General features: G+C 39.3%; 1 protein-coding gene across 1 annotated transcript in view; it reads left to right on the top strand.

The window, feature by feature from the left end:
* The first annotated feature begins 268 nt into the window (after positions 1–268).
* The window catches only part of LOC109912023 (SEC23-interacting protein), a 101,933-nt gene continuing 80,354 nt past the window's right edge, over positions 269–21,847 (top strand). Inside the window, exons 1-5 of the mRNA XM_048609199.1 lie at positions 269–288; positions 1,442–1,580; positions 6,528–6,648; positions 7,107–7,196; positions 15,694–15,835. Coding sequence (XP_048465156.1) covers positions 269–288; positions 1,442–1,580; positions 6,528–6,648; positions 7,107–7,196; positions 15,694–15,835 — 512 coding nt within the window. The remainder of the gene's footprint in view (positions 289–1,441; positions 1,581–6,527; positions 6,649–7,106; positions 7,197–15,693; positions 15,836–21,847) is intronic.

Raw genomic sequence — 21,847 nt, 5'->3', positions numbered from 1 at the left:
GACACTATCTCAATGCCACAAGAGGGCCCCTGACCACGTGCAGTTATCCCCTGTTAGAGAAAATGTAGATCACCTGATCTGATATTCAAATGATCTGGTTGAACTTTCCGGTGATTACGTATGTGATTCCCATAACTGCCTACAATTCTATGAAATATTTATACCACTTTCAGCAGAATCAGTGGTTAGAGCTATGATCTATATAAGATCATGGAGGAACTTTAGACTGATTACTTCTACTGCAGCACCTCTCTGTGAAGTAACCATAATGGCAATGGCAAATCTGATGTAAGTTTATGAATGGTAATCCTGCGTTAAAGAAAACCGGCTCTGTTTGATAGGACTAGGCTTGTTGAATCAACTGAAACTGGGTCTTTCCAGTTCCATTTCTAGCATGCCCATTGTCATAAGTAACCTGGCAGTTGATTTTGTCCCCATCCTGTACAGACAGCCAATCAGTGCAAAAAATGCATATTAATCACTTTTAGCTTTAAAATTTAATGACAGCAGTTTTATTTGCTTTCACATGGAATACTGTAAATGTTCTCAAAATTATTCTGTGGGTCAGCACCTTTTTTTTTGTTCACATTCTTTTTAATTCTGACAAGAAATATATTTCTGCCAACCAGATTTAACCAGTTATTTTATTTTTTGTTTATGTTCTGATTTGAAGAAGCATAATGGGCTGACGTTGAGGGAAGGAAGGATCACAAATTCGAAAACTCTTGATTGCCAATATCTCACTCGGGATCACCTGTGGGCACTTCTGACCTCTAGTGTTAGACCATGTAGCCTATTACTTGCAGCTTTGATTTTTTGCATTTAACAGGTGTTATAATCTATTTGGGACATGTAAAGTCTTTTTGCAAAAATCTTAGGTTCCCTGTGCAAGTTCAACAAAACTGATATTGCACTGTTCCTTTGTTCTGGCTGGAAACTGAAGCAAGCAAAGATTTGCTGCAATACTGGGATTTGGTATAGGTGCTAGGATCGCCTCTCATGATTTGTGTATGGTTAATATTGTCTCGACATTTCTACAATTATTTGTGCTCTTCTATTTCTGCAATCATTTGTGCTCCTTTCTCAAAATAATTGTCTTGTAGATAATTTTTTTCTTTCTGGAGGTTATTTCATATCAATAGCAATGTAAGACACTTTTAAGCAAATTAGTTGTTGAATCTAGTGATTTTCTTTCTGTGTAGTTTATCTTCCTTACTGGATCTAAGGAACTCGCTGTATTCTGTTGTCATTTGTGTTTAGAATTCTTCTGCAGACATGCATTGTGGCATTTGAAAATAATTTGCAAATCTGTTAACTCATTTGCATTTGCCATTGAAGTCATAGAAACATGTGCTGTTTGTTTTTACATATCAGTATTTACTAAAAATGAATTTGAAACTTTCAGTGTATTCTTAAGTTTGTTTTGATTTGTTGAGATAAGCAAATTGAACAAATTGGATGCCTCTCAAAATGTATCTCTTGTTTTGCAGGGGGAATATAAAAAAGCTGTAACTACCAACCAGTGGCATAAAAGACTGGAGTTCTCTAGTGGGGAAACCATTGTTATGCATAATCCAAAGGTACAGTGTACTTGCAATAGTGAATTGTGATCTTTCATGCAATATAATTGATATAAAGATATGGGTTTCAAAAAATGTTTGCTTCTATTTGATCTAGGGTAATAACGACTGATTCGGTTTTCAATTATACTATTTCAATTTAATAGAACAATATTCCATGTTTACATTTGCTGCAACTACCTCATTTATCCATAAAGAAGACCCTAGATCCATATTTGAACTGTGATGCCCTTGCGGTAAAGAAACAAGAGCTTCGTATACAATGGTAGATAATGGGTGCAAACCTCCGCCAGCTGCGGAAGTGCCTATATTGGTTGTGAAGTATTCCCAGTGATTGAACGATAAAGGCACTATATGAGCTATTTGGAGTCACTTGAAGTCCAAGTTTTGATCCTTTTTTTGTGCTGAATTGCTTAGTCTCAATTAATGTAATATGCCCTTTAGGAATTGGAGGGTTGGTGAAGGGAGATGATCCAAACTCTCACTTGCAGTCTTCATACAGAATTCCTTGTTGAAAAGTGTAAATGTATGGACATCAGGTAGGAACAGGATTGGGTTGAATAGTTTTCTCACATGCTAACAATCAAGGCACAAATTGAAACTGATCTCTGGGCCAGGTGTCAGTGTTTAGGAGGAGCAACTGTGCTCTATGTTGATGATGCTACCAAGCTTGAATTAATTTGTCCATTTCCAGTTTTCCCAATGGGATTGGTGGGTCCCCAATCCGATTTGTGTTTTTTTTTAAACCACTTTATGGTTTCCTTCCTGAAAGGACATTAGTGAAACAGATGTTGCTTTCTTTTTCCAACAAGCACCGATGGTTTCGTGGTCATCGTTAGACTCTTAATTCTAGATTTTTATTGGATACAAATTCTACCATCTGCTGTGGCAGGATTCAAATCCAGGTCCCCAGAACATTACCTGGGTCTCTGGATTAAGAGACCGGCAATAACGCCACTAGGCCATCATCTCCCTGTGGAATTGCAGTCTTGTTGTCATCACTGAGATGTGGTTGAGGGAGGGGTGGGACTAGTACCTGAACAATCTGAGGTACAGGATGTCAAAGCAGAGGTGGGGTTGCATTATTAAATCAGTTACTGCAGTAAAGTGGAATGATATCTTGAATGGATCTTCAAATGAGGGTTTGTGGGTAAAGAGTATTATAGGCTCCCGAACAGCGGGCAGTAGAGGAGCAGATATGTAGATAATTCATTGAGGTGTGTAAAAAGTTGTAATAAGGGAATTATATTTTGAGGAAGTTTAAATCCCTACATTAATTGGGATGGTCATAGTGTAAAGGGGTTTAGAGCGGGTAGATTTCTTAAAATGTATTCAGGAGAACTCTTTAAACATGTGAAGTTCCAACAAGGTATGATGCAGTGCTAGATCTTACTGTTGGGAAAGGCCCGCCAGCTGTTTGAGGTGGCAGCCATGATGTGGAGATGCTGGGGTGGACAAAGCCAGAAGTCATATGACACCAGGTTATAGTCCAACAGGTTTATTTGAAATCACAAGCTTTCAGAGTGCTGCTCCTTCATCAGGTGAAGCAGAGGGAAGCACACAGGCACAGAATTTATAAGCAGAGAGATCATTGCAAGATAATTCCAAGTAATTATGACTATAAAAAGATAGTACAAATGGTGTGAGTAAAGTGTTGATAGGCTGAATAACAAGTCTCTGCAGGTGATCCAAAGTGTCAAATGGTGTGAGTGAAGTGTCAACAGCTAAATAGCAAGTGAAGGGATGACCTATGATCCAATTAATTAAGGTAGAGAGATAATTACCAAAAATCAAAAATAAGATGGTGCTAGAAACAAATGGCTAGAATAACATGACAGGTATAAGAGTCGCATGACGAGGGTCTAACGAAAGTAACAAGTTACTGTGCAGTGTTATTACCTAAAAGTGTCTTGCAATGATCTCTTGCCTATAAATTCGGTGCCTGTGCGCTTCCCTCCACTTCACCTGACGAAGGAGCAGTGCTCCAAAAGCTGATTTCAAATAAACCTGTTGGACTTTAACCTGGTGTTGCGTGGCTTCTGACTGAGGTGGCAGTGGGGGAACATTTTACTGATAGCAACCACAACACCGTGTGATTTAAGTTTGTTATGGAAAATGGAAAAAAAGAGTCTGCAAAAATAAGTGTTTTGGATTGGGATAAGGCAGATGTTATTAAAATGAGGCAGGATCTAGCTAAAGTGGGCTGGGAACAGACACTTGTAGGTAAATCTACAACAGAACATTGGGCATGTTCACAAAGGCAATGGGGAGAGTACAGGCACAACATGTTCCCGTTAGAGTGAAATGTAGGAATAAGAAGTCCAGAGAATCCTGGATGTCTAGGAACATCAGAATTGGATAAGAAGGCAAAGAGAGGCTTTTAATGGCCACAAAGGGAGCAAATCAACAGAGCCCCTTGTGGGATGTAGAAAGTGTAGTGGGGAACTGAAGCAATTAGGAGAGCAATAAAAATATACTTACGGGTGAGATTAGAGAGAATTCCAAGACACACTTAAGTGAATCATGGACAAAAGATTAACCAAGAAAACAGCAGGGCCCATTAGGGACCAAGGGGACAATCTGTGCATGGAGTCGGAAGACATTAGTAGGGTGTTAAACAAGTACTTCACATCTGTCTTCACATGGAAGAAGAGGGTTGTAGGTACAGAATTTGGGAAGAGAGATTGTGAGGTTCTTGTCACTTGACATAAGGAGTAAGGAGGTATGAGAGGTTTTGACAGGTTTAAAAGTGGACACATTCTCAGGTTAGGATGAGTTGTACCCTAGGCTGCTATAGGAGTTGAGAGAGGAACTGTGTTAGGACTCTGACACAAACTTTTTAATTCCTCTCTGGTCACAGGGGAAGTGTCAGAGAACTGGAGGACAGCTAATGTGGTTCCACTTTTCAAGAAGGGTGGTGGAGATAAACCAGGAAATTACAAACCTGTGAGAGTCTCATCAGTGGTAGGGAAACAATGGGAGAAAATTGGACAGGAGAGATTTTGGCAAAGATTTGTAGCTCAGGTTGTGGGTGAGGTTATTGACTTGCTCGCCGAGCTGGCTTGTTTTCATTCAGGCATTTCGTCACCATGCTAGGTAACATCATCAGTGAGGCCTCTGATGGAACTTGGATAGGAGAGAATTAATCCCCATATGGAGAGGGAATGTTTGATCAGGGATCGTCAGTGTGGCTTTGTCAGAGAGCGGTTATGCCTGACAATTTTAACTGAATTCTTCGAGGAGGTGATCAGTGTAGTTTTTGATGTGGTTTAAATGGATGTCAGCAAAGCCATTGACAGCCTCCCACGTGTGATATCGATAAAGAAAGTACAGGCACATGGACTCCAGGGTAACTTAGCAATTTGGATCCAAACTTGACTTTATGATAGGAAATACAAGGTGGTAGTAGAAGGTTGTTTGTGTGACTGGAGACCGGTGTCCAGTGGGGTGCCACATGGATCAGTGCTGAGTTCCTTATTGTTCTTCATAAAATTAAATAATTATACAAGGAAATGTGGGTGGGGGAGATATTAAGTAAGTTTGTGGATAACAGGAAGATTGGCCAGGTGGTTTATGGTGAGGAAGAAGGTGTGGGTTACAGAAGGATGTAGATGGATTGGTTGGATGGGCAGATTTATTGACAGATGGAATTCAATCCTGAAAGTGTGAGGTGATGAACTTTGGCTGAAATAACAAGACACTAGGAAGCTCAGAGGATCCTGGAGTGTTGGTCCACAGATCTCTAAAAATGGCAGGACAGGTTAAAAGGGTAGTTAAGAAGGCATATGGATAGTTGCCTTTATCAGTTGTGGCAAAGTTAGGAGAACAGGGATGCTATGTTGGAGCTGTATAAAACTTTGGTTAGGCCACAGCTGTAATACTGTGTGCTGTTCTGGCTATCACCAGGAAGGATGTGATTGCACTGAAGGGGATACAGAGGAGATTCACCTGGACTTTGCTGGGATGGGGCATTTTGCTATAAAGAGAGGCTGAATAAGTTTGGCTTGTTTTCTTTAGAGCAAAGGAAGCTGAGGGGGACCTGATAGAGGTGTATAAGATTTATGAGGGATATGAACAGGGTGGATAGAAACCTCTTCCTCTTCGTTGAATGGTCAGTAACAAGGGGACACAATTTTAAGATGAAAGGCAGGAAATTTAGAGGGACTTGAAATTTTTTTTCACCCAGTAGTGGGTACTTGAGATGGAAACCTCACAATGTTTAAACAGTACTTGGATGAGCACTTGAAATATCATAATGTTCAAGGCTATGGATCAAGTGATCAAAAGTGGGACTAGTGTAGCTTTAGAGCAATTGTGTCACTGCAGACTCAGTGGGCCAAAGGGCTGCCTTGTACTGTATGATTCCATGAAAAGACCAGTTTTTCTATTTGATAGCCTTCAGTGTTGCAAACAGTTTCAAGACCAAGTGTAGTTTTTCCAGATGAAGCAGATTTGGAGGGTGGGAGAATTGGACTGAAATTTAATCTCCATTTTTCAATTATGCATTCTGCCTATGAATTTCCTTGATTCTTTTATATGTCCACAATTATAGTAAATGGATGCAGAGTAATTACAGATTTCTACAGGCAGTAGAAATTTTTCATTATAAATGTGAACACAGACTTGTAACAGAAAAGATTAACAGATTACCTGCACAATCAAAGTTTTTATCTATACATTAAATTGATGTAGAATGTGTTCAATGTCAGCATTTGCTACCGTGACCCTTATTGTTACCCAACTACAACGTAAATTGCTGTTTTCAGGAAAGAAGAAAATATGACCTCTGGTTTTGTAACCAGATGTGAAACTTCCCCTAATTGTTTCAACTGATTTTATGTTGATTCTGTCCATATAAATGTATTTTGAAGCCTATTTTTATGCTTCCATTTTTCAGTAATAATATTTTTAAAAAGGCATACTTCAATCAATTGTGGTTACTTCCAGGTCATAGTTCAGTTCCAGGCTTCCTCACAACCAGATGAATGGGGAACCACACCAGATGGACAGACTAGGCCCAGAGTGGTCAAACGTGGGATTGATGATGACCATGATGAGATTCCTGAAGGTATGAGTCTGATCACTATTGGATGAGTGGGATCAAACAACTACAAATTAGTACAAATAAATAAAACTGAATCTGTCAGTGTCAAAGAAAAGTTCTACAAAGTACCTTTAAACATGTGAAGCTAATGAACATCTCCTTGCATTCTCTTACAAGTCAGCGTTTTCAAAATACTAAAAGCATAAATAATGGCCAGTCCTATGGCCATCTCCCTGTTAAAAGATTTTTTTTTGTTTACGGTAGTTGCTGCTGGTTCTCCAATAATTAACATTTTATCACTGAAAGTTTCTCTGTCTGTTGAAGAAATACTGAGGAGGATCTTGCTTTACCACAAATGATGATGTAACCACCAATGCCTTTTTGAGTGCTACATTTTGTACGACATGCCTTGAGTAATTTGTCACAATCTTGATAAAGGCTAAGAATTTCCATTTTGCTGAGACTTTCATTTTATTATTTAGGTGAGCTGCCAGAGGTTAATCATCTGGTGTTCATGGCACATGGAATTGGGCCTGTATGTGACTTACGTTTCAGAAGCATTGTTGAATGTGGTAGGTCTGATTATTAAGTGTTTTTCTTCCTGATATTTGGAAATTTGTCAGTATTGTTTCTTGAATATTTGAAGAAAACCTACATTGAAGTAGCATTTTAAGAAAACCTGTGGTAAATAATCATTTTAAAAGTTTAACAAGCTAGCTTGAGAAATTTTTGGGGTTGAGATTTATCCAGGTGGAAGGATATTTTTTAACAGGTGAGTGCAAAAACAGTTAGGGAGTGAGAGAATGTTTGATCAAAATCCGTGTGTTATTTCCTCCGTCCCTCGTGTGTTATTTCCTCCGTCCCTCGTGTGTTATTTCCTCCGTCCCTCGTGTGTTATTTCCTCCGTCCCTCGTGTGTTATTTCCTCCGTCCCTCGTGTGTTATTTCCTCCGTCCCTCGTGTGTATAGCTACATGATTCCATCATTACATTTCAGAAGTACTAATTAAAATATGTTTCTACTTCTGAAAACAAAAATATTTTGGCAGGCTAAATACTCTTCATAATTGAGCTTGCTTTTAAGTTGGTCAGATTTATATTTGACAGTTTGTATTATTTGAAGTTGAATAGCATTCTTGACTCCTAAGTTAAACTTTCGATCTTGCATTGTCAGTGTGAAAGTCATGCACCGCACGTGGGCAAATTGGAGTCATTACTCCCGCAGTGATCATAGAGATTGTTGTAACCTTGATGATATAAATCAGCTCTGTTTTCCCAGAGCGGTTATTCCAAAGTCGTATTCTATTTTACCACCCTAAATGGTTTCCCTATTTCATTTTGGTCAACATATTATTAAATCTTCATTTTATCCTCCACTTCACATGTATAGATTACACTACTATCTTCGTTATTGGACAGTTGTATAGCTTTATTAAGCTAAATCATACATAGAAAATCATTCCATAATATTATCAGTTATTTGTTGTGAGTTGATGATCTGTTGGCACCTGTTGCAGTATAATTGATTATGAACTTTGGGAATAGGTAAAGGTGTATTCCAAATTGTTTGTCTCATTGTGGGGATATCTTAATCCTGTGTAGATTTAGCAAGGAAAGGCTTACATTTTCAGAACATTAGTTACTGAAGGTATTGGTCGCCTGGCATCTGTCTTCCCATCACACATGCCTCCTTATTCTCAAAGTTTGTTACTTTGGAATGGTTCTGGGGTACATGGAGGATACAAATTAAAGACAGATGGAAACTACCCTTGCACCTTTTTGACTAAAGCATTCTCCACGCATCCATACTGTCTCCTTTCATATTCCCCAGGCACTCTGCAAGATATTGTTTTGAGAATTAGGATATATTAACCCAAATCTTCCAATGGGAAGATGGTCATTCCTACATCATTGATTGGAGTTTTCCGGCGTTGTTGGTTGGTTCACCGAGCTGACTGGTTTTCGTGCTAACGTTTTGTCCACCTTCTAGGTGACATCTTCACTGCTGTTGAGCCTCCATTGAAGTGCCGTTGTTCTGCTCCATTCTGAATTTCTGGTCCGGTCTGTTATGGTGGGTAGTTCTGTTTCCGGTTTTGCTCCGTAGTGGTATGTAGCCACACTTCACCAGTTACTTTCAAAGATGAAAGACCCTATACCCACAATGAGCAGGACAAATGTGATATACAAAATACCATGCAGCAACTGCGAGAAGCAATACATAGGACAGATGGGCTGGAAACTCACCACCAGGATGCACAAACACTAACTCGCAGCAAAATGGCACGACTAACTCTCCCTCGTTTCTATTCACTGACAAAGAAGGACATCAGTTCAACTGGGACAATGTAACTGTACGAGGACAAGCAAAACAAAGACAAGCATGAGAATTCCTGGAAGCCTGGTTTTCAACCACTGGTACCATAAACAAACACGTTGAAATAGACCCCATCTACATACCACAACGGAGCTAAATCGGAAACAGAACTACCCACCATGACAGACCGGACCATATAAATTCAGAACGGAACAGAACAACGGCGCTTCAATGAAGGCACGATAGCACTGAAGCTGTCACCTCGAAGGCAGATGAAATGTTTGCACGAAAACCAGTCAGCTTGGCGAACTAACCAACAACTCCAGCCACAACCCAAGCTACAGATGTTCGCTAAAACATTTGAGTTTTCCATTGGTACCATGTCCGAATACCAACGATTCCCTGTACTTTGCAACTTCCAGCAGTCAATTGCTCAGGGCCTTGAGCTTCCAAAAAAGAGCCAAATATTAAAGTTGCAGACTTATGAGGATTCTGACTGAGTTGCCCAGGTACTCTCTGGTAATTATTAAACTATCCCCCCACTCACCGCTGACACCCCTCCCACTAGACCTGATCTGACCACCACCAAACCCCCAGCCCCTTTCCTGACTACCTTAAGACCCAAACAAACTCCATCTAACTTCTTCCAACCCCCAAGATCTTCCAATTCCCAAGATCACCACTCCCCCACCTGAAAAGGTATGCACCTTGATAGTCTCCAATTATCCTGCTCCCACCTCTCGTAGCAATTAAAATTCCTGGATTAGACTGTTCCATTTGAGAAGGCACCCAGCCCATGTGTTCACATGGAGAATTCCCCTTTTTTTGTTGGATAAACATTGGAAATCTGGGTAGTTATTTCCAGCATAGCTCTGGACCCCAACTCATAAACTGATTCTTAGATACACTAACTACTTTCATGCTTATTTTTATTAATCATGGCAGCGCTTCATTCGAGTCACTTGCATGCTTTCTCAGGTTCATTGGGACTGGGGATAGATTTGCAGTTTGAACAATGTTTCGTTCAGAGAATAAGGGGACATTTTTAATATTTAATTGATCTTGATGCTTTTTGGTGGTAGAGGCAGACTTGGATTTTCAGCTTTGATTAAGTAAGTTGGCTAGTTGACGAATGAATAAAGTTTGTTTACCTGGTGTTTGTGAACAAAATGCAAATGGGTTCTTTCACATATTCAACATTTGTTTTTAATCCTGCTTGTGAAAGTGTAAATATTTCTTGTGATGGATAACATTTCTATTTTGAACATGAGTAATTTGAAATCACCATGTATTACAAAAGTACAATGTCATCAAAACTCAAGGTATTTCAACACAGAGTCCTTTTGTCCTCTTGTGTGTTTACTATTTGCATATTGTACCTAACTACAGTACTCTAATCCCTTTATAACGCATTATCCAGAACACTACTTATAACAATACTGTAATGAAGCAGCAACTTAATTCCTTTTAATTGTAATTGTCTTGGTTAAACAGTCCTGTGACAATTCATTTCATGTTCCAAATAACTCTTTGGAAATATTTATTCTACCCTTCCATTTATTGCTTTTAGCACCAATGCATCCTTTTTCTCATCTAAATTTTCACTTGCCTGTTATTTTCAAAAGGGATTCAGCCTGCCATTTTATTAATAACTCACCATTTATTTATTCCATTTACAGAGCTCTTTAAACTCAAACATCACAGCAATTTTATGTTTAGCCACTTGATGGCACTGTGACACTGATTGAGTCCATTGTCATGACACTTCGAATTCCACAGCTTGAAAACAGGCCCTTTGGTCCAACTCGTCCATGCCAACCAGGTTTCCTAAATGGAACTCGGCCCATTTGCCTGCACTTGGCCCTTATCCCTCTGAACCTTTCCTATCCATGTACCTATTCAAATGTCTCTTTAATGTTGTAATTGTATTCTCCTCAATCACTTCCTCTGGCAGCTCCTACCATAATATGCACCACTCTCTGCATGAAATGGTTGCCCCTCAGGTCCCTTTCAAATCCTTCACTTCTCACCTTAAACCTAAACCATCTTTTTTCTTTTATTGTGCAAAAGTTTGAAAGTTCCTATTGCAAACATTTAGAAATATCGTGAAAATTTTGAATAGAAAGGGCAAACAAAATTGTGCAAGATGTTCTTATTAGGTAAGTGTTTGGATGGGCAATCTATTGGCACCAAAAATATTTTCTTGGTAGAGCATCTGGTAAGCTTGTTACATTTGCTCTTGCCATTTACAAAAGGCTCATAGATTCAAGCCCCATTACACACAAGCTGGGGAAAAACTTAATTGCATTATCAAGAGAAGATTGCATTGATACGAATACAGCCATTTGGGTGAGATATTAAACTGAGGCTCCATTCCAATGGCTTGGTTAACTTTTAAATGTTACATGCCACAATTTTTGAAGGAAAATGCAATGTTTTCAGTGACCTGATCAACATGCTTCCAAAATCAGATTATTTGATCATTCATTCCTCTGCTGCTCATGGGACCTAATGTACCAAGTACATTTAATTACAGTAACTGCATTCACAAGCAATATTCATTGACAATAACGTACTCAGGGTATCCAAAGAGAAGATACAAGTACATTATCAATTCAAGTTGTAGTTTGATTTCTTTCATGTTAAAAATCACCAAGCCATTCATAAGTTCGTGATTTCTAGTTAACGCTGTTGAAAATATCCAATTCATGGTTCAAGTGTTTCAGAATATACTTTTTTACTTTAGAGTATAAACCTATAGTTTTACAGACATGCACTTGAGGAGTAGAAGTAGGTCACTCATTCCCTTGGGCTTGCTCCATCGTCGATAAGATTATGGCTGATATGATTACTCCACATTCCCAGCAAGCCCAGTAATCTTTCACCGCTTTGTCAAAAATTTATTTACTTCTGCCTTAAAAAAAAATTGGAGTTGTTGTCTCCCACTGCTTTTCAGGAAGGCCGTTCCCTCTTAGAGAATTTTCATCTCTATCTTAAATGGGTAATGCACTATTTTTAAGCAGTGACTTCTAATTTTAAATTCTTCCACAAGAAAAAACATCCACTTCAAATCCACTCTGTCACAACCCCTCAGTATCTTGCATGTTTCAATGAAGTTGCCTTTTACCCTTCTGTGCTCCAGCAGATACAAACCTGACCTGTCCAACTTTTCCTCATAAGCCAATTTATCCATTTCAGGTATTAGCCTGATTGGCCTTCTCTAAAATGCTTCCAACACATTTACATACATCCTTAAATAAGTAGGCCAGTGTTGTACATAATATTCCATGCGGTCTAACTAATGCCCTATATAATTGAGCATAACCTCCTACTTTTGTATTCAATTCATCTTGCAATAAACTGTAACATTTTGTCAGCTTCCATTATTGCTGTAGCTGCATGCTAACCTTTTGTGAATCATCCTCTAGGGCATCCAGATCCTCCTGTATCTCTGACCTCTTCAGTCTCTCCCCTTTTAGAAAATGTACATTGTTTTAAAATTCTTCATGCCAAATTGACAATTTTGCATTTTCCAATGTTGTATTACGTTTGCCCGATCTTTGCCCGTTCTCTTAACCTATCTATATCTCTTTGTAAGTTCCTTATGTCCTCTTCACAATTACTTTGCTATTTCTTTTTTGTATCAATAGCACATTAAGCAGCCATTGCTTCAGATCTTCATACAAGTAATTTGTGTAAATTGTGAAAAGTTGAGGCCCCAATACTGATCCCTATGGCACACCACTTGTTACTTGCCAATCAGAAAATTACCCATTTAAGACTACTGTTTCCTGTTAGCCAACCAATCTGCTGCCCATGCCAATGTGTTATCTCCTACATCTTCTACAATTAAATTTAATTGTAAAACACAGGATAAAGCAATTTTTTAACCTGTTCCACATTAGAGGTTGGGACATGTTGTTAGGCAGTTAACACAACAGGTGGAAAGATATTTTTTTTAAATCATTGGACTTTAAGAGATTACTAGAACTCAGAGAAATGGCAGTTCAAAAGCTGTCCCTTTATTGGTTATTACAGTATGAATTGAGGAGCTTGAATCAACCAGCAGGTGGCTAACTTCGGTGAAGAGCGAGAATACATGATATTTGCGCTCCTCGTTATAATGAAAATCCAAAAAGATGTTTGCTTTGGACAACTCAGTTAAATTGCCTTATCACTCAGTGAACCCTGAACAGTTTTAAAACTCATTTTTAGTTTATCAAATTAAACTATTATCAATGACAAGTAATTAACTTAAAGCTCAATTTGAGGATAGACCAGACTGGTTATGTCTTCATGGAGCTGGTGGAATTTAGCATGGTTCTCAGGTTTCAGTTGAAGAGCATTTAGTTTGAAAGTATGGGAGGAATCTACAGTCCTTCACAAAGTCTGTGGCAATGAGGACAACAAGCAGTTTAGCTTGGATGTTTTGCAGAAGTAACCAGAACAAAGACTGGGACATCCCATTGTCAAGAGATACTGAAAACAGATTTTACCCCTGAGAATAGCTGGAGCTGAACAGAATTCTCCAGGTGACTGACAAACTTATGGGTGGTCAGCAGTAAACCTATACAAGTAAATAATTCTTAAGATTGAAATGTGTCTTGCATCCCTCAAGAATTCTCTTATCAGAAGTAAACCCGAGTGAATAACATGATAGTTATAAACCATATTGTGAAGTTAACAGTGCTGATTTAATCTAATTTTTTTCATTTATTTAAGTTTGTTTTGTCAAAAAGATAGTCCTATGCCACAAGATGTCACTATTGGTTAAAGAAGGGCTCAGACTTCATCAGGTAATAGTACCTAACAGGATGTGAACAACATTGGCCTAGAAATTCCAATGGTGCAATAATTGCTTCCAGGGTAGACTGGAGTTGTGTGTTGGGACCACTTGGAAACACTGACATAGCTGATTCCATGGGAATTGCCTGGCAAGTTGAAATTTCCTTGTGGTACTTGACATTTGTCAGAACCCTCTGAAAATGTGCCTTAGAGTTAGAGAATTCAGTGGGTTCTGACTCATTTAGGCTTAATAGTTATTCAGGAATGTTTAGACATTTAAAAGCCTATTCTAACTCCTGGGTAGCCAATAAACCAATTCACCAATGACCTTGCACCCTATACCCCGAACCACCTGGCCCTGCCCCCTTACTTGCCTATGTACTTGACCTTGGTTCACAGTAGCTGTCAAAGTGGTTGCTTGATATTTAAATTAAAGAATACAGTACGCTCACTTCTGAAAAAGGAGTGTGATTTCCAATTGGGCCAAACTCCGCTGTTGGCTACGATGCTTTTTGGATTGGTATCCGTTGTTTTCATTCCAAAAAGCTCCTGTCCAGAAAAATACAGAACAGAACTGACCAAAAAGTAAGTCTGCAATATTTTATCCAATCAAAGTTGGAATTTTTGAGCCATTGTACTGAATCGCTTGTCTCTCTTTCTCATGCAGCAGAGTACTTTTTTGGAAAGGAAAGTACTGAAATGTCCTGTGTTTTCTATGAAAAACATTTGATTTAAAGCATTTGGTTTATTTGGTAGTTTTGAATTTCTTTTTGAGCATAAATTTTCTTCATCCTTTTAAGACTTTAATGGTGAAGAATTTTGATTTCAGGGTTAGTTTGGGGAATTTTGAGTTCTCTTTTGAGTTCTCTTTTGAGCAAAGAAAATCTAGGTGAGATTTGAGAGAGGTGCACAAGCTTGATTGGCTTTGATAAGTTGCAGAAAGAGAAGCTGTTTCCATTAACATTGGTACAAGAATTTTTGGATATAGATTTTAAAGTTTCGTGTAAGAAAGAGAATTTTTTTTTGCATTGAATGGTACCTGGATGAACCTTACTGCCTGTGTGTGTGGAAGTTAAAGAGACAATGCGTGATTTGGAAAGGAATTTAAGTTTCAGGCCTATGGGTGAGAGTGGGGAAAATGCAACTGACTGGATTGTTATACAGAGAGCTGTCAGGGATTAATGGACTGAATGACTCTTCCCTGTTGTAATAACTTGATGACATCGTTCTGTGCAGAGTTGTTGCAATGAAAGAAAATTGTGAGCTCCTACACAACATTGAGCACAATTGTCCATGATGTACCGGAACAAAAACACAGTTGTTTTAAAAGCTCAGCAGGTCTGGCAGTATCTGTGAAGAGAAAATCAGAGTTAACATTTCGGGTCCGGTGACCCTTCCTCAGAACCTGAACCCAAAACATTAACTATGATTTTCTCTTCACAGATGCTGCCAGACCTGCTGAACTTTTCCAGCAACTTCTGTTTTTGTACCTGATTTACAGCATCCGCAGTTCTTTTGGTTTTTATCCATGATGTACCATGCTGAATGAAATATTCTGCCTCTAAATAAATCCTGATTTCTTGTCCCATTCTCATTCTTTGTTCTAAGATATAATTATCTTTCCTTTAAAGATTTTTAATTAGAATATGCGTTGGTTAAAGAAACAGAGTGCTGGAGAAACTCAGCAGGTCTGGCAGCATCTGTGGAGAGCGAAACAGAGTTATGTTTTGCGTCTGGTATGGCTGTTGTGCAGAACCAGTTCTGAAAAAGAGTCATCCTGGACTTTAAACATTAGCCCTCTTTCCCTCTCCACAGATGCTGCCAGAGCTGCTGGGTTTCTCTAACGATTTTTGATGTTTGTTTCAGATTTCCAGTATTTTGCCTTCAGTGGTGTTTTTTTATTTGGGAGTCTAATTGCACATATTCTGATGTAGTCATTTAAAAATCCAGGATTTTGCACTCTGTTTTGCAGTTGATGACTTCAGAAATGTTTCTTTGAAACTATTACGCACACACTTTAAAAAAGCAGTAGATGAGAAAAAAATCTCAAGAATCGAATTCCTCCCTGTTCACTGGCACAGTGCCCTTCATGGAGATGCTACTGGAGTAGACAGGTATGTTCTTCCATTTCTGTTAGGACAAAATGTCAGTGTATAGATTGAATTTTAAAGCTGTTGCCACTAACCGAATGCATGTGTGTATCTTGTACAAGACCATTTTTAATATATTAAAGAAAGTTAATAATCTAAAATGAAATTTATAGCTTTGGGGATTTCTGATCATAGGCCAATCCAGTTAAAGACTTAAACGTAAAATAGTGATTGGTGAGAGCAAAGAAATCATCCACTGCTCAGTTATGTCTACACTCTAAGATACTATAGCACTCATTTAATTCCTGGCGGATAAGTTTCATAAATATATGAACATAAATATTAGGAGCAGGTGTAGAGTATTCACCTCCTCAAGCTTGGTCCACTATGCAGTGATCTGATCTGATCTGATTTGATCTCAAATCTACATTTCCACCTACCCAAAATGATCTCAGATTCTTGACAAATAAGAGACTCAATGCACCTATTTCATAATTGTATTCAGTGACAATGTCTGTATTGCTCTTAAATATTTGATAGCTGGCATCATAAATTTCAATGATCCTGGATATATTTGTAATAGCACTTCTCATTCTAAACTTAAATATCACTGATCTATGGGGCTCAACATGCAAAAGAACAAAGGATTGCAGTTTCTCCTATCCTGTGAACAGTTTGTGACTGTCAGAAACTTAGATCTTTTTATCAAAACCTTTTAAACTCATTTTCATGCCTCTCGTCACTTGTAGTTTAAGAATTACATAATTTTCCTTTTTCAAAGTCTGCCCGTCCAATTCTGATGCCTTTGAATGTTAACAAGCATTGTTTACAATTTGAGAAAAATTGGTTTAAAATGGTTTAACTGTCCAGTGTTACTTCACTAAATTGTGTCAGCTGTGGTACAGTTGGTAGAATGCTTACATCTGAGTCAGAAGCTTGTGGGTTTAATTTCCATTTGAGTGCAACAGCCAAGTTTGGAACTCTAGTGCTGTATTGAAGGAGTGCTACAAAGTGAGTTGAGATGGTAAACCAAGGCTCTGACTGCTTTTTCAGATCGACATCTCACGTTACACAATACAATTTGAAAAAAAGTCGCAGAGTTACCTCTGTGTCATATAATGTAAAGCTGTACAGCACAGGATCGGTGTTGTGTCGAACATCGTGCCAAATTAATCTAATCCCTTCTGCCTGCCTTTGGCCCATATCCCTCCATTTCTTGCATATTCATGTGCCTATCTAAAAGTCCCTTAAATGCCCCTATCTTATCTGCCTCCCCACTGTGTGTGAAAAAATTTGCCCCTCATGTCTCCTTTGAATTTTCCCCCTCTCACCTTAAATGCATGCCCCCTAGTATTAGATATTTCAACTCGGTGTGGGGGGCGGGATTCTGATTGTCAACCCCATCTATGCATCTCATAATTTTATAGACTTCCAACAAGTCTCCCCTCAGCCTCTGCCGCTCCAGAGAAAACAATCTGAGTTTTTCTAGCTTCTCCTTTTATAGCTCATACCCTCTAATCCAGGCAGCAACCTGGTAAAACTTCATCTGCACCCTCTCCGAAACCTCCACATCCTTCCTGTAATGTGATGACCATTAATGTGTCGAAATCAATATTTATCCCACAAGTAACACCTATGCTACAATCTGCACAGAGACTGAAAATGTGTTCCAAAAAAATAGAAATTTCAAGTTACAATGATGACTAAAAGAGCGGCACAAGAAGATTTCATTTAAGTATTTTACCGCAACAGGAGGCCGAAATCATCAACGATTAAATGCCATCTTTCTCAGCAATTTGTACTTTACACTATTAAGTTTGTGGTGTGCTGCAACTAAAAATAGAATACAAGGTAGATGGAGGGTAAACTTGAACAAGTAATAGTTTATTGTGGGCCCTCTCAGTTCCACATTTGGTTTTAGACTTACCCTCTAGCTCCTGCCTCTGGGTCATCTGACCCGCTCTCTTAAAGGGACAACACTGCCCCCAACAACATACATAACACCCCTCTCCCTTTAGTTCAATACTGCCCTTAATATATATACATCGAACAATTATTATGCCGGCATTTCAGCTAACATATGTACATCGTAAGGAGTATTGTATTTAAAAAATGGGAAAACGACCCGTCTGTACTCTACATTGATATGATCAGTTTGTAAAGGGGATGGTGAATCCTAGAAGATCATCATCTCACCTCAGGAGCCTTTTCTAGCATAGTCCCCTGGGCTTCTGGAAGCTCCTGTTGTTCGACAGGTACATCCCTCTCTGACTGTTGTTACCCCGTGACACTGATGTTGTCATTTCTCTGGGTCACTAGAGGGACAGATGTTACTAGTGGTCATGAGTGCTCACTCCAAGTGGCCAGAGATGGCAGTCGTGAAGTCGGTACCAGTGAAAGCAACGACAGACCGCCTGGATGAAATATTTGCCTGGTTTGGAGACACGTGACGTGGTTGACACCATTGGTCCCATCTGGACCAGCTCAGTATTCCGACGGACATTCCCCCCCGCCCTAGGTGAGGTGCAGCGACCAGCTGGTCTCTATGACTCCTCAGGACCAGTTCATCCCTAGTCTACACCATATACAACAGCATTGAGCCGCCACCCCCTCTGCTGGCATCCACTTTTCCCCTGATGTATAATTCTGGACCAGCACAGTCTGTCCTCTTAGGAATAATCTCAACCGTGAGGTTCCTCCCCTTCTAACCTTCTGTCCTTCTTGATTTCACTGTATTACCTCTCTGGTCTCTTCTGGCCACAGTAAGTTACACGTGGTTCTCAGCTGGTGATTGAACATTAAGAATGCTGGCAAGCACTGGCTTGTCACGTGTAGTGTGTTTCTATACATGCTGAGGAACTTGTCGAATTGCTATGCTAGTTCACCCTCCCCTTGTGAGGCCTTTCAGGCCTGTTCCAGGGTTTGCACAAATCTCTCCACCTGATTGTTACTGGGTAATATGGAGATGATCTCCCAAATCTGACTCCATGATTTTCCAGGTACTCCTCGAACTATTGCACCACAAAAAGTGGACCATTGTCACTCATAACTTGTTTGGGCTTCCTAAACCAGGGAAATATTTCATCCAGTCGGTCTGTCGTTGCTTCCGCTGATACTGACTTCACGGCCGCCATCTCTGGCCACTTGGAGTGGGCACTCATGACCACTAGTAATATCTGCCCCTCAACTGTCCCGTGAAATTATGTTTGTGGTTCACTGGAACCATAAATAGAACATGAGGTAGATGGAGGGTAGACTTGAACAGGGAATACTTTATTATGGATCCTCTGAGCTCCACAATCGGTTCCCAGACAGCCTCCCCTAGCTCTCGCTCTGGGTCAGCTGACCTGCTCTCTCAAAGGGGCAAAACAAACCCAACTATGTACATAACACAAACCACACAACAGAACATTCCTTTTTATTAGCGTAACCAAAAACACACTTTATAAAAACACTTTACACTGTTCCTTAAGCAAACAGTGACTTCTTCTGGGACTGCTCCAATCTGATTCTTAGTTTCCAAGGATTTACCTCTGTTCGTTTCCTTAGTCTGGGAACTTTTAATGTCAGAACTCTTACACAGTAAGATTGTCTTTGCCCTGGAGATTCTTCCTCTGGCACAGACTAGGGGAACCTTTCAATCCTGTTTTAACTCCTGTTATGGACCAGACCAAACCCCCTCAAAATGTTCAGAAGATATTCTGGACCCTAACTACTTATTATTTTAAAGGTAAATGTAAGGTGTTGCATTTCACCCTTTATTCATCCATTACAGTTAAAATACAACAAAAGAAGGAAGGAACTGGAATAACTTAACTCTATTGGAAAACTTAACAGAATAATAGTTACTGTGTCTATTACTAATTAACTGTTCCAATATAGTAAGATCCCATAAACACACCCTTGCCAAAAGGCAAATTCAGAACAGATTGCCTCACATGCAACTCCCGTACCAGGCAGAGAGGCCCCAGCTTTTTGGCTGTAACTGAGAGAAAGGGACAAAAAATAGCTTTCATTTCTTCCAGACCCCCACAGCAACTACTGAAAGCTGAACTAAAGGTCCTGGTGCTGTGGGAATTTGACCACACCCCTTCAGGCTGCTTCTATTGTTCCAACGTTTTAATAAAAAAAAACCCAAGATCTCACAAGTTGTTTATCTTATTATAGACTGCTCGCCACCTGTCTCCCAGTCTTTCTCTAAGAGAAACCAGGACAAAACACACCTCTTAAAACCATAATATCATCACACTCCAAATGAATTTTTCTTCCAGTTGAATGCAAATTGCCACTTACGAGGTGAACCACAGCATTTTGCTGCACTCCCTTCCAGTGCCCTGGCAGACTAATGTTTGAGTTTCAGGGATACCTGAGACACCCATCCCCTCTCAAAGCCCATACTCATTGCAATATAAATGTACAGGATAATTTTAAAAATGTCAGCATGGATTTCAGAAGGGAAGATCATGTTCAATCAAGCTTATTGAATTATTTGAATAAATACAGTAATGTAAAAGGGCCTAGAATTTTAGTCGGAGATCAACAAACAATACTAGCCATGCATTAAGCTTGGCCACAGACCATCTGGGTTTTTACACTGGAATCTGCTGTACTTATAAATATAAATCAATGTGGCATTCTCTAAGAGAGATCAAAGAAATGTATTAGCGAGGCAAGCAACTGTGTGTTTCCTTAAACCAATTAAATTTTTTATGACCGAGCCTGGTGGCATACATCATTCTCGTTCCACTACTCCATGGGTTATAACATAAGATCAAAATAGTTTTACCATTTAGCATAATGGTCAACTAATACGTTACCTTTATCAGGTTTTAATAAGAAAAGATCTATCAGTTAATTTTATTTCATTATTTTGGTTTATTATCTGGGTGTATTTATAGTAAATTTGGCAATTTTTGAATTTGCGCTGTCAGAAGAAATGTTTCATTCAGTACCAGAGATGTCATTTGGAGGTAACTAAGAATGATCATACTGTTAGACATTAATTTAATCAATTTCTTGGGCCCTTTGATGCATTTGACTGTTAAATGCTTCTAATAATACATAGAGATATAGACTATTTTCTAAACAGGGAAAGGCTTCAGAAATGTGAAGCACAAAGAGACTTGACACTGCCAGTTCAGGATTCTCTTAAGGTTAACACAGGCTCATTTGGCAGTTAGGAAAGCAAATGTAATGTTAGCATTAAGTTCAAGAGGGCTAGAATACAAGAGCAGTGATGTACTGCTGAGGCTGTGTGAAGCTGTAGTCAGACTGCATTTGAAATATTGTGAGCAGTTTTGGGCTCAGTATCTAAGGAAGAATGTGCTGGCGTTGGAGAAGGTCCAGAGGAGGTTTACAAGAATGATCTTGGGAATGAGGGGAGGTTGTGGATTCTGGGTCTGTACTCAATAGAGTTTAGAAGGATGAAGGGTGATCTCATTGAAATTTACTGAATACCGAGGGATCTGGTTAGATTGGAGGTTGAGAAAATTTTTTCCACTAGTAGGAGAGACTAGGACCTGAGGGCACAACGTCAGTGAAGGGATGACCCTTTAGAACTGAGGTGAGGAGGCATTTCTTTAGCCAGAGGGTGGTGAATCTGTGGAACCTCATTGCCGCAGAGGGCTATGGACGCCGCCATTGACTGTATTACAGACAGAGATAGATAGATAGATAGATAGGTTCTTGATCAGTAAGGGGATCAAGCGTTACAGGAAGAAAGCAGGAGAACAAGGTTGAGAAACATTGAATGGTGGAGCAGACTTGATGGGCTGAATGGCCTAATTCTGCTCCTGTGTCTTTTGGTCTTATGGAGTGAAGCTTGTAGAGAAATAAGGCACCCTGGACAGTAAAGTCTTGATTTCAGTCTTTAGCAGTGAACGTTTGGATACTGAAAGATGCCATATGATTTATCTCGTCATTATGCTGAGAACTGATTGCCTCAGCTTTATTTCTACAACAAAATGTCGTCCATGAATGCTCAAAAAGTATTACTTAATTACAGCAGGCAGTAGAAACTGAAAGACTACATTCATT

This window comes from Rhincodon typus, chromosome 20 (assembly GCF_021869965.1).
Source record: "Rhincodon typus isolate 14 chromosome 20, sRhiTyp1.1, whole genome shotgun sequence".
Lineage (NCBI taxonomy): Eukaryota > Metazoa > Chordata > Chondrichthyes > Orectolobiformes > Rhincodontidae > Rhincodon > Rhincodon typus.
The sequence above is the reverse complement of the archived record's forward strand: the minus strand, read 5'-3'. Positions and strand labels throughout refer to the sequence as shown.